At 44.0% G+C, this 11,636-nt stretch overlaps 1 protein-coding gene across 2 annotated transcripts; it reads left to right on the top strand.

Moving 5' to 3' along the window:
• Nucleotides 1-2,792: 2,792 nt before the first annotated feature.
• On the top strand, nt 2,793-8,057 carry LOC113131753 (synuclein). 2 transcript variants are annotated; one of them, XM_026309370.2, is made up of 6 exons: nt 2,799-3,075; nt 5,701-5,742; nt 5,827-5,954; nt 6,371-6,397; nt 7,012-7,071; nt 7,553-8,057. In XM_026309370.2, exons 1-5 carry the CDS (start codon nt 2,955-2,957, stop codon nt 7,069-7,071), a joined length of 378 nt encoding a protein of 125 aa, XP_026165155.1. In that variant the 5' UTR covers nt 2,799-2,954; the 3' UTR covers nt 7,553-8,057. The 2 variants fall into 2 exon arrangements, with proteins under 2 accessions (XP_026165157.1, XP_026165155.1); XM_026309372.2 differs by lacking the exon at nt 6,371-6,397 and having other exon boundaries at nt 2,793-3,075.
• The last annotated feature ends 3,579 nt before the right edge of the window (nt 8,058-11,636 follow it).

Genomic DNA, 11,636 nt, shown 5'->3' with positions numbered 1-11,636 from the left:
ACATGCAGTGATTATCATTAACATCATAATAATATAATATTATGTTATTCTGTGATGACACCTTTAATGATTTGCTTTGAACTGTTCTTCATTTATCTGGCTGTGTTTTCAACATTAAGGTCTAGAGTTACTTAGAAAGTGGTTCAGTTAGTCCTGAGCTGTCAAACATCTAAAACACAGAAACACATTAGAAAATAAAACCAGAACATCTTCCTTCAAGAATCAGGACAAACAAATATCTTCATCGTGTTTTCGCTTGACTGAGCAGCTCCTCGCATCTCTGCTTCCTCTTTCACTCTCAGTGTGATTAAATCGCTGCTCGTCATTGAGGAAGGTTTCGGTCCTCGTGGTCTCCAGGTTGGAGTCTTTTCCCAAAGAGCTCAGCTCCCAGGTCACACAGAGGAAAGATCACTGTTGTTCACTGAGACCAACAGGAGGCTGGATAGAGAACAGTAAACTCTGTTTCTAATAAAAAATGTGTAGAATCATGTTTTCACAGAGTTGCACAATAAAATGTGCAAACAGTAAAGGGAAATGAGAAGTGATGTGTTTTCTCAGAAACCAAAAGTGACGTTTGGTGGACTAGTTGCTGGGTTTATAGAAACATTCATGTCACTGTTGTCATGAAAACCAAATGAATGCACAGACATGCATGTGGGAAAAGACCTAACCCCCAGCACATCAACACCCCGACCTCATTAGACCACTACAACTACCAATTAGCCGGCCGGTGTCAGATTCCTCACAGAGGTGATTTAGAGCCACTCATACAGACCTGAGATCATCAGGGGTCTGGTGGCTCCACGAGTCCACCATGGGACACGACTGTTTATGCACGGACTTCCAGCTGATGAGTCCAGTAACAGAATCTCAAAAATACTGAAACACTGATGAAGACATTTGCTCTGTCCTGATGTTTTTATGGTGTGAGGTGTTGGGATGCTGACTCAGCAGTAAGAACATGATTTCCTCTACACAAACGCTCAGTGAAGGAAACTAAAGCGAGTCCCTGTTTGCTGCCGAAGTTCTAACTTCTGCTTCGTCTGGGGGAAGACTCCACTGTCTGCTGACATAGCCCAGCTGTTCCTGTAGAGGGTCTGAAGGCGAACGGCAGCGAGGCTACAAGACACGAAAAAGGATAAATTGATAATAACATCTGAAATGTGTTGTTTACATCATTTTAGACTGAACTTTCAGAAGCTGCACCAGATCAAACCCTGCAAAGCTACAGCCCTAAAGTGTAAACGAATATAAGTGGATTTTTCTTATGGTTCAGTTGGACTACTCTGGAACAGCACATAGGCCTGTGTACTTACGTAGTGAAGGGGCTTATGGGTGCCAAAGGTCACAAACGCACCCAGGTCACGTCTTTGATCTAACAACAGCACATACATGACACAAACATCTGGCTCCGAGGGACCTACTGTACTGCACATATTCAACATGTGACGGTTCCCTTTTAAGATCAAGATGTTACATCAAAAACAGAATCATCTAAAAGTCTAGTTTGACCTGGGCCTGGGGGCCGACCAGGAGCATCCTCCATCGTCTGTGAATCTGAGCTTTGTTCTTCTGTCCTTTCCCAATAATCCCTGAGGTTCCTTTTGCATGCAGAGTTTTTATTAGTGAGTTTTGTAAACAGCTCTTTCAGTCCGACTCTCAAATGTCAGAGCCGATACTTTTCATTACATTTTTATTAGATTTCCTCACCGTCCATCAGCCGTGTGTGTTCGAGCTGCTGAGCCTGTCCCAGATGGAAATCGATCGGTCTACATTACGGCACCAGGCAGAATGTGTGTGTGATGATGGTCAGTATTGACTGTGCTCTCGTCGCCACGGTAACCCACGGCAGCCCATAATGTTGCTGCTGATCCTCCACCCACCCATCCTGGAAAAAGATGGAGGTAAAATGGGTCTAAAAATAGCCCGGCGCCGGCTGTCGTCCAATCAGAGAAGGGGTGAGGAAGCTGAGGGTGTTGTGCTGACTCACGTTCAGGTTCCTGTCAGGACAGAGAGGGAGGGGGGTAACGCCACAGCTCTCTCACTTCTCTGTGATACCCTTCCTGTCGGCAGCCATGCTATCACCGACCAATGAGCTGAGGGGGAACCAGAACCTCCAGGTGTCTGGTTCCCCAGGCACAGCATCTGGTCCACCTTCTGCATTCATCACGTGACGCACAGGGGCCCAAAAGAATTTTTCCAAGAGAGAGAATCGAATTGTCGTGTCTCTGACTCTTTTAATGTCAGATTTGGTTTCTTAAGGGCCTGCGTCATTTCTAAAGCAAAGAGTTCTGCTATATTTGTGTTGCAGTACCACAAGTGGATACTGGGGAATACTGGCCTAGTGGTCCGGTTCAGATAATACATCATTTTCATTCAAGTGTTCTGGGTCACCACAGTCCAAACTTTCAGGGCGCTGTAGGAAACAGTGCCAATGTTGCTAACAGCAGTTAGGGAGGAACCATCTCAGCTGCACTTACTGATGAAGCTGTCTGGTGTGGATCAATACAGGCAGAGGTCAAAGTTCAACAAACATGAACAAAAGTGTTTATCCACACACAGAATCTGCTTTTCCACAATAATGAGACAGGCCTTAGACTCTGAAACATTGATTTAGCTGTTTCACAAGAACAGAAAACTGGACTCCTCGCCCTGTTTCCCCTTTAATCCCATTATTTCTTTTTATCTCTTCCTCTGCCCCACTTCTCTGTTTGTTTGCTCCAGCACAACAAGCTGCTTCCACATATTTCTCTCTCTCTCTCTCTCTCTCTCTATTTCAGTCGCCTCCCTCCCTCTCTCCACCCTCTCTCACTTTCATCCATTAGCAGGAACAACAGATCGCTGGCAGACGAGAAGAGACGAGACGGCCGAGGCAGACAGAGCAGAAGAAGAAGAGACACGAGCAGAAAGAAACAGGCTGAAGAAGAAGAAGCAGGGAGAAGAAGCAAGGCATCATGGATGTTTTTAAGAAGGGATTCTCCATGGCGAAGGATGGAGTGGTGGCCGCAGCCGAGAAGACAAAGGCCGGCGTGGAAGAGGCCGCCGCCAAGACCAAGGAGGGAGTCATCTATGTAGGTGAGAGGGCGATGAATGGATGGATGATGAAAAGTGAAATGCACTAAGAAGTTTTTGGGATGAGAAGGTAAAAAGTGGAGGAGAAGAATCAGAGAAAAGAAAAAGGGTGATGGAGAGATGAAAGGAATGAAAGAGAAAGTTGAATCTGACCTGAAATGATTAGATCTGTGAGCTGAGTTGTGACAGAAACTGAAGGAGGGATGGGCGGAGGACGAGAAAAATCCAACCACAACCTGGGACAGACGGGGGGAGGGAGAGAAGGATGGAGGGATGGAGGGAGTGGTAGGTGGAGGACTAGAGGCTGAAGCTTAAATATTCAATTTGAAAAAAGGGGACAGAACAGAAAAGAAAATGCTGATTTATATTCATAGATGTGGAAGAAGAGAAAGGAAAGAAAGGATGGAGAAATAGAGGGACGGATAGAAGAAGAGGTGGATGAGTAAAGGAGAGAAAAAGTTCATTTTCACATCAAACTGCAGATGAAAAGATCAGAGGTGAGAACTGGGTTTGGATGGAAACTGAAGGAGGGATGGATGGAGGACAGATCAAAGGAAAACAGGTGAGAGGCAGGAAATGCAATTCATCATGACACTGCACTAAATTTGAAGATGTGGAGGATGTTTGTAAGGGAAATAGACGGGTGGATGGAGGGATGAACAGAGGAGAAGACGTCACAGAAAAAAGACAAACGACATTTGAGTCGAAGTTTAAAATTAAAATCAGAAATTAGAATTTTGTAGTGGACAGTGAACGAGGGATGGGCGGAGGAGGAGTGGAATTCAGTGAGAGGGATGGAAGGAGGGATGGGTGGGGGAATCTTAAAATATTCACATTGACAGAGAAAGTGCAGCTCATCATGACACTGAATCAAATCTGAAGATGCAGAGGTTTGAACCAGAAGATGGAGGAAGAGTTGGCCTGAAGGTCAGTAGACAGCTCAGTGTTGTCCCCTCAAAAACTCAATACTTGGCACATTAACAAAACCACAGTGTGGTCAGATGGCAGAGGGCGTTTCTTCGTCGTGTCCTTCAGTTATGAAGCAACACTGATCTTTAACCTGAACCCAGTTTCTGCATCAGATCGTTTGCATCACTTTTCCCAAACACAACAACATCCTGGGGGACTTGCTCCTCAAAAACAGATTGACAGCATCAGTCTCCACAAAGCCTTTATCTGTGTACACACGCTATAAATAAAAGCTGCTGTAGCTCTGTCAGTACTTTGACTGCAGCTGTAAAACTAAACGTGTCCGTTTTTTAAACTGTGAAAAACGCTGCTGCAGACCTGCTCCACTCAAACTGCTGAGCTGCTGAGCAGCACTGACTGATGCCGCTGCCCAGACATTTTAGTTGATGTTGGGCTTGTTCCTAAACGTTTGCAGTACCAGTGTTCCCTCAGTTTGAGCTCTGGGTTTGGTCTCCACCACCTCCTGAGGGAAATCTGTGGCTCTTCAGCTGCTAAATGCTACAGCTTCAGATGGTCAGTCACTGACACACACCTGGACTTTAGACGTTCATTGTTAAACTATGGATTAGATCTGCTTTAAAACCTGACCTGCACTGATGACCTTTAAAGTCCCTGAAGCTGAAATCCAATCTAGTCTGTGGGCAAACATGTTTTCCACTGGTGAAACTGTGCAGTTTGTGCTGAGGCCTGTTACAGAAACGTTTATATTATCTACACCTAAAGGCTTTAATCTGCAACTTCAGACTCAGTTTGCACGAACACGATGATGAGGACGTTTATCGATTCTGCTCTAGCTGCACTGATCCCGTGTTGCTTGGAAAAGTCAAATAATCCATTAGAGAAGATAAAACCTGCAGCTTCATCAAATATGCATCATATCCGTTCTAAGTTTCTTCCTGTAAATGATTTTCTAATGTGCAGCCTCGATCCAGCGTCAGTTGACTCTGAAAGCAGTTTCCACACATTTTCTCTGGGGAGAGAAGTTTGTTGTGGGAGCAACAGACAGTTAGTCACAGACTCTTCACTCAGACAAAGACTGTTCAGTCTGAGCGTCACATGTCGACCAGCTTGACGCCCCCTGGTGAACTATCGCCGAGTCTGGACCTGGACCAGAGAACAACAGCAACGAGGCTGAGGAGAAGCCAGCTGCACTTTCTGTGCTGTCCACTGGACGCTGCTGCTCAAAACCACACGAGCTCTGACCGTGGTGTGTGTGCACATTTTAAATAACGAATAAAAGCAGCAGAATATAAAACACCAGCTGGGCTTCGTGCAGCCGACTGCTGCTAGTCTGGGTGTAAACTGGGCGACATGAATAAATAACCAGTTTGTCTCTGCAGAGGAATCCAGGTCAGACAAGAGTCTCAGAGTCTCTCGCTGCACTGAGCCCTGTAGGAGAGGTGACCTGATTTAATCTCCCTCAGGTCTGCACAGCAAAACAATAATCATCAATCTGACATATTTACATCAGGTCTGGGACTGTTCGTATTGCAGAAGTGACGGATATAGATGAGTGGAACTGTCTAAAGTTCAGCAGAATGAATCAATAGTTTGGATCAACAGCATGAAAAGGGATCAATCAATCAATCAATCACTCAATCAAAGTCTCAGGTTTCTGTGTGAGCTGCAGGGACTTATGTTGTTTCATCTGTTTTCCAGGAAACAAGACGATGGAGGGCATGGTCACCGGTGTAAACACAGGTAACTAACCCTCCTTCCTCTATGACCCGTTTTCCAACCACCAGTGTTGGGTCAGTTCCCTTAAACCTGTTTTCTGTGGCCCAGTTGCCCAGAAGACGACCGAACAGGCCAACATTGTTGCTGAAACTGCGGTTTCCGGGGCCAATGAGGTTGCCCAGGCAACGGTGGAGGGGGTGGAGAACGCGGCGTTGGCAACCGGATTCGTCAGCACGGTGAGTGATGTGACGTCACATGACCCCAGTGTTTTGGAGGTGTTGGATTTTAATGTGACAAAATAAAACAACCCGTTATATTTCGGTAGTAGTCTTGGTATTTGCATTATTTATCTTGAATCTGCCAAATGTTTCTGAACTTACTGTCAATTAAAATGCAGTTTAGGTGATTTTAAAACAAATGAACTTAACATTGTTCTGTTAATCCTTTTTTTTTTTCGCTCCTACATGGAAACAAAAGTTTAAACCATTTCGACTTTGATTTTCCATTTTTAAAATAAAAAGATTATTTAAACTATATTTCCTGTTCAGTTTTAATTATTGTTAATATTTCCTACAATAATTAATATTCTGAGTTGTGTTGATAACTTTTTATCTTTTTCATTCACAAATCTCTGGTGATTGGCTGGGAACAGGAGGAGGCGGGACCAGTGGCTGAGGAGGTGCCTGATTGGTCGGGGGGTTTGAGTGACTGACTGCATGGCATGATGCTTGCAGCCTGATTTTCTGACTGTAAACGTGTTTCACAGCACAAATCAGAGTGAAAACACCTTCTGACCCTCAGACTAACACGTTTCTTTCAGCTTCACTCATCTCTGGCTTCACGTGGCGTCTCTGCTGAAAACCAGCCACGGTCCTGACCCTCCGCTCTGCACGAGCAAAGGCTTTCTCAACTCACACTAAAGACCAATATGGTCAATATCACACCATCTGCTGCTTTTCATTAGCTACTGCAACGTGTTGAATGCTGGTTTGTCCCATCACAGATTTTCTGATGATAACCTCAGTCTAATAAACACGAGATGTGCAGGTTGTCTCCTCAGGGAGGTTAAAACTTAAAAAACAAATATTTACATCCTCAAATATCTGGAATTTTTTAAAAACAGAAACTAGTTTGAGTTTTTTGTGAAAAACCCAACTTGATTCTTCAGAGCAGCGATTTTAAACGTCTTTATGATGACTGGACCTGTAGGACTAAAGTCTTTAACAACCCAGTGTAGGATTTTTACCTGTGACTGCTGCTGCAGCCATGTGACCTGTGCTGTGTCTCCCACAGGGAAACGTCCCTGAAAAAACAGAGGCTGCAGGTGAACAGACTGAACAGGATGCACAGTAGGTGAGTGCTGCAGAAAAATACTTTCCACCTGTTTCATGCCTCACTCAGCAGGAGACTTTGTGTTTGTTGGGTCTGTTTTCAGCAGCGGATGGATCCACACCTTCAGGTCTAGTGAGTTGCCACTGCAAGAGTTTTATTTAGGAAGCAGCCTCAGAGTCTCGGCTCTTCTGAAACGTATCCTCAGGGCTGTGAACTGAGGCTGGCAGAGGACTTTAAAACTTCTTGTTTACACTCCAGGACACACTGAACACGGCACTGTGAATGAGCCCAAACAGAGAAACCTGGTGTCTGGAGTCATGTCCAGGCTCCATGCTCCACTGAACTGGGCCTTCTTGTCCATGTGTCGAACAATGTGCAGAAATGAAGAAATGTTGGCACCGCAGTGACAGTTTCTGTTTCCTCTGGGCACGTGCTCAGACAAATGTCCAACTACAAATTGAAACAAACTGATTGTTGTTCCTTTGATTCTCTTTTCCCTCAGACCGTCAGTGACCGGCTGTCACTTCCTGTTCCTACCTGTACAATCATGGAGAGGAGAAAACTTCAGCTGACCTCTGACCCCGCTCACCCTTGACAGAGGCCTATTTCCTGTATGTGATTTAACCTCATTAACCAATAGAAACCCTCGTCTTCGTGCCCCCTACTGTTGCCATGGTTACACTGCACATCATACTCACTGACGTCAGGTCAGTGCTTCCACGCTCTCAGCTGATTGGTGGGTGTGGGGTGACATCACCCAGGCTGAGCATCATATAACCCCCCCCCCCGTTCCTGTCAATCACCTGGGATCACCTGATCCCGCCCCCTTACAGACAGGTATCTGAAGCCAATCAAATGCATGTTGCTTTTCTGATACACACTAATGATGAATCCTGTCGTTTCCCCACACACTCACCTGCGTCTGTCGCTGATGTTACCTGAGCTTCAGAGCTGATTTCCTCTTTTCTAAAACAACCAATGAAATAAAGAGAATGAGTTCACCTCCACCTCTCCGCTCTTCCTTTCTTCACTGTTACATAATCACTTACTGACTGATCTACGAGTGTACCGCGATTTATAACTGACCCACAGTGATCACAACCCATTAAAATGAAACAGCAATACATTGTACTGGACTGGACTGTGGTAAAAGTAGGATAATACGTGTAGTACTGGACTGGACTGCAGACATCTGGATATATCCTGCTAACATGTTAATAAAGTTGGTTCTTCAGTCCATCAGGTCCACAGCTGTAAATGTGAATGGTCAGTTTAGAAATGGTCCGTATTTCAAACATCTGGATGAGACATAAAATCAGTTTCTACCACGAGGAGGAGCCAACGCCTGGATGGAGACAGGAAGGAGCGGCAGCCGCTTCAGGGCGAAGTTCCAAGCCCTGATCCAGGCCTGCAGGTGTCAGGTTTCCACCTGATCAACATTTCAGCCAAATCTACAGAAAATGCTCCAAAGGAAATGAGAATCAAAGGCAGCAGCAGTTGATTCGGACCCATAACGTGCCACCATGAACCTACGCTGCAATACAAGAGTAGTAAGAGTGAAAAGACAGTGTGGACAGTGAGGAATTTAAAGGGGGGGATCTGAAACATTAGCAACTGCACAAAAACAGCAAATTCAACCTTCAACCACGTGTTTTATCAGAAGTTTCTCAAATAAAACTTTGTCCAGAAAAGTAGCTACAGCTATCACATAAGTACAAAGGAACATAAAGTACAAGTACTTCAGTGAAAGTACACAGGCTGAGGATGACTAATCCGTCAATGTCAGCACATCTTTTTTTAGCCAAACACAGCTCCACCTGTGTCCATCACCTCAGTCCCACAAAACAGAAACCGGTCTAGTCAGATGTAATTAAACCTGAGGTGACCCGCCTCAGCCCGACTTCACCCTCACACAGAAAAGCTCCTGAAAATGCACATTTTACTCCCTTATTACCACGACTGATGTTGATGAGTGTTTGCATGATGCAGGATTCACCGGGTCTGTTCACATGTTCCACCAGAACCATACAAACCAGTTTCTGAGAGCGGCTCAACTATTTACTGCTTTGTTGTTGATGTTGTTGATGTTCAGCTCTTTGGGTGTTTAGTCGGATTTCTTTAAAACAACTCCCTGCATCGAGCTGTGCATCATCATCATCATCATCATCATACACTGTACTCCTGCACTCTACAACCAACCAGTGAGCATAAACGTGTGGTGATGAAGTAGGTTTGACTGCACAACACGTCGACATCATCACATCTGTGTTTATATCAAAACAGAAAGAAAGGCAGAGCATAGAAACGCGCCCCATAGAATGGGCTGTGACGCAAAGTGATGAATCGGGAAATTAACTGTTGATTTCTAACTGTACGAAATGTGGCTTGAAATTTTGACTTGACTGAAGAAAATCTTTGCTCCACTTTCTAAACTTTAAACTGGCCTCGGTTTTCTACGGAGCCCCGTGACTCATCCAGGCCAGCGTCTTCCTATGAGCAGGAACCAAGTGTTGTGGTGAGTCATGCAGCCTTTTTCAGATTCCTCTAGAGGGAGGAGGTTGGCCTGCAGTCACTGCTCAGGGCTTGGTGCTCACTAACCTGGACAATGTCACATAAACAAAAGCTGGTATATTCACCTGCTGATACCTGACAGACCGGTTGATGCTGTGTAGCTCAGACACACCTGATTCTTCTTCAGGGCGTCACCTGCAGGACAGCTACATCTATAAGACCCAACCTGTCCATCCACACACACTCGTCAGAGCTGCAGCCATGGAAAACCTGGGAAACATGCTGGGGAACGAGGGGATTGCAAAAGTAGCTGGTCAAAAAGCAGGTGAGTATCATCTGGAAAATACGACCAACATCAGACGATGTCGGGCCTTTAAAACTGCAGACGTGTTTTTGTCTCCAGGCTTGAATGGCATGTTTGGATCTTTTGCTTTAAACCAGCAGGAGTTTGTTTAAACTGCAGCAGAAAGTTTTTCAGGCACCAAATCAGAGTAAAATGTGTTTAAATGATGGAAAACGTTTCTCTGCTGTTTGGTTGTTGTCTGTTGACTGTAAACAAACTGGAGCTGATACACAATATTTACGGACTATTTTTAGACAAATCCATTTTCAGGCAAATCCAGTTTGTCAGATTTTAGTCTGATAGTTTTACCTCAGGAATGTGTGAAGAGGAGCACTCTGGTTGTTTTTACCATCAGTCCAATGAAAATACTGTCAATTTAATTAAACGGAATTAAATTTAAATGATTTCCACAAAATTCAATTATTCTTTGTAAACCCTGTGCAGACATTAACTATGAAATCCTTTTTGGAAATACCTGAACTGAGCCTGCACCTGGAACAGTACGAGGTTTCACTACATTTTCCCCAAAAATGCTGCTCCATGTTCTGCAGGTCAGGTGGTAGAGACCGCGGTGAAGAACGTCATGGGGAAAAAGCAGGAGCAGAAGCAAGGAGGTGCAGGTGGAGGTGGGGGTGCAGGTGGTTTCGGAGTCGGTGACGCCCTGTCGCTGGTTGGAGGGAAGAAAAGCGACAAAGGTGGATTCGGAGTCGGAGATGCCCTCTCCCTCGTCGGTGGGAAGAAAGATGAAAGCAAAGGAGGAGGATTTGACATCGGAGACGTCCTCTCATTCGAAGACGGAAAGAAGGAGTGAGGACGAGGAGGTGAGTCCAGACTCCAGGTAGTGCTGGAGGCCTTAGTTTTTCAGGTTGGTGGGCTCAGGCTGGTTTATTTTAGCTTAACACTGAAAAATACTGATCACAATTTCATACAAAGCAAGCTGAAGAGTAATAATACTGCAGTGTAAAAGTACTCTGTATTAAATCTGCTGCATTTTGTGCAAAAGTATCTTGTGTGTGAAGTGAAACCTGGTTGTCCTGTGTGATATATGTGAACAATAATGTATAATAATGTGAATATGTCCTTTTCTCTCTCCTGACCTCAGAGAAAACCTGATTCGTCACCTCCAGCATCCTCACCTCCACCCTGGGAGGAGCAACTTCATCTGAAATGAAAATTATAATTTACTAATCATCTGTTTTTGTTTTTGTTTTTTTCTTGAGTTAGAAAAACTCAGGATCATTTGGATTGAGGAAAATTCTGAACATCGTCCACAGAGACACTGTTAAACTGTATAGTCTATGAAATGAAATTCAAATATCATTCATTATGATTTTTCATAACCTGTCACCTACACACAACAAGCATTTGGCTTCATTAATTAAATGTTTTTAATACGGTCAAAAGTTTTAAAACACAAGTGCAAATTGTTTCTTGTCTCTTGGTGAAAAGTGTTGATGCTTTTTAAATAAATTCTACTCAGAATTCATCTTTGTTTCTCTGCATATTCATCACAAACATCAATGAATAAAGGAAGATAATCAACTTTATTATTTCATATATATTTATATAAAATCAATTTTTAGTGAATGTCAGTCCTTCATCAATCAATATTCTAATCAATATTAATTGCTAATTACTGATGTATTAAGCAGCATTGTTATTCTTAAGACTGCAGCAAATATTTCTCATAAATAATCAGCAGATTGAAAACAAACACTTAAAGTTTCCAAAC

This window comes from Mastacembelus armatus, chromosome 15 (genome assembly GCF_900324485.2).
Source record: "Mastacembelus armatus chromosome 15, fMasArm1.2, whole genome shotgun sequence".
In the NCBI taxonomy this organism is placed as follows: Eukaryota; Metazoa; Chordata; class Actinopteri; order Synbranchiformes; family Mastacembelidae; genus Mastacembelus; species Mastacembelus armatus.
The sequence above is the reverse complement of the archived record's forward strand: the minus strand, read 5'-3'. Positions and strand labels throughout refer to the sequence as shown.

What these genes read in the sequence shown, in the direction of transcription:
- LOC113131753 (XM_026309370.2), top strand. Translation starts at nt 2,955, where the DNA reads ATGGATGTTTTTAAGAAGGGATTCTCCATGGCGAAGGATGGAGTGGTG. An exon ending in GGTCACCGGTGTAAACACAG is followed by an intron (nt 5,743 to 5,826) that starts GTAACTAACCCT and finishes TCTGTGGCCCAG; the next exon opens with TTGCCCAGAAGACGACCGAA. An exon ending in CGGGACCAGTGGCTGAGGAG is followed by an intron (nt 6,398 to 7,011) that starts GTGCCTGATTGG and finishes TGTCTCCCACAG; the next exon opens with GGAAACGTCCCTGAAAAAAC.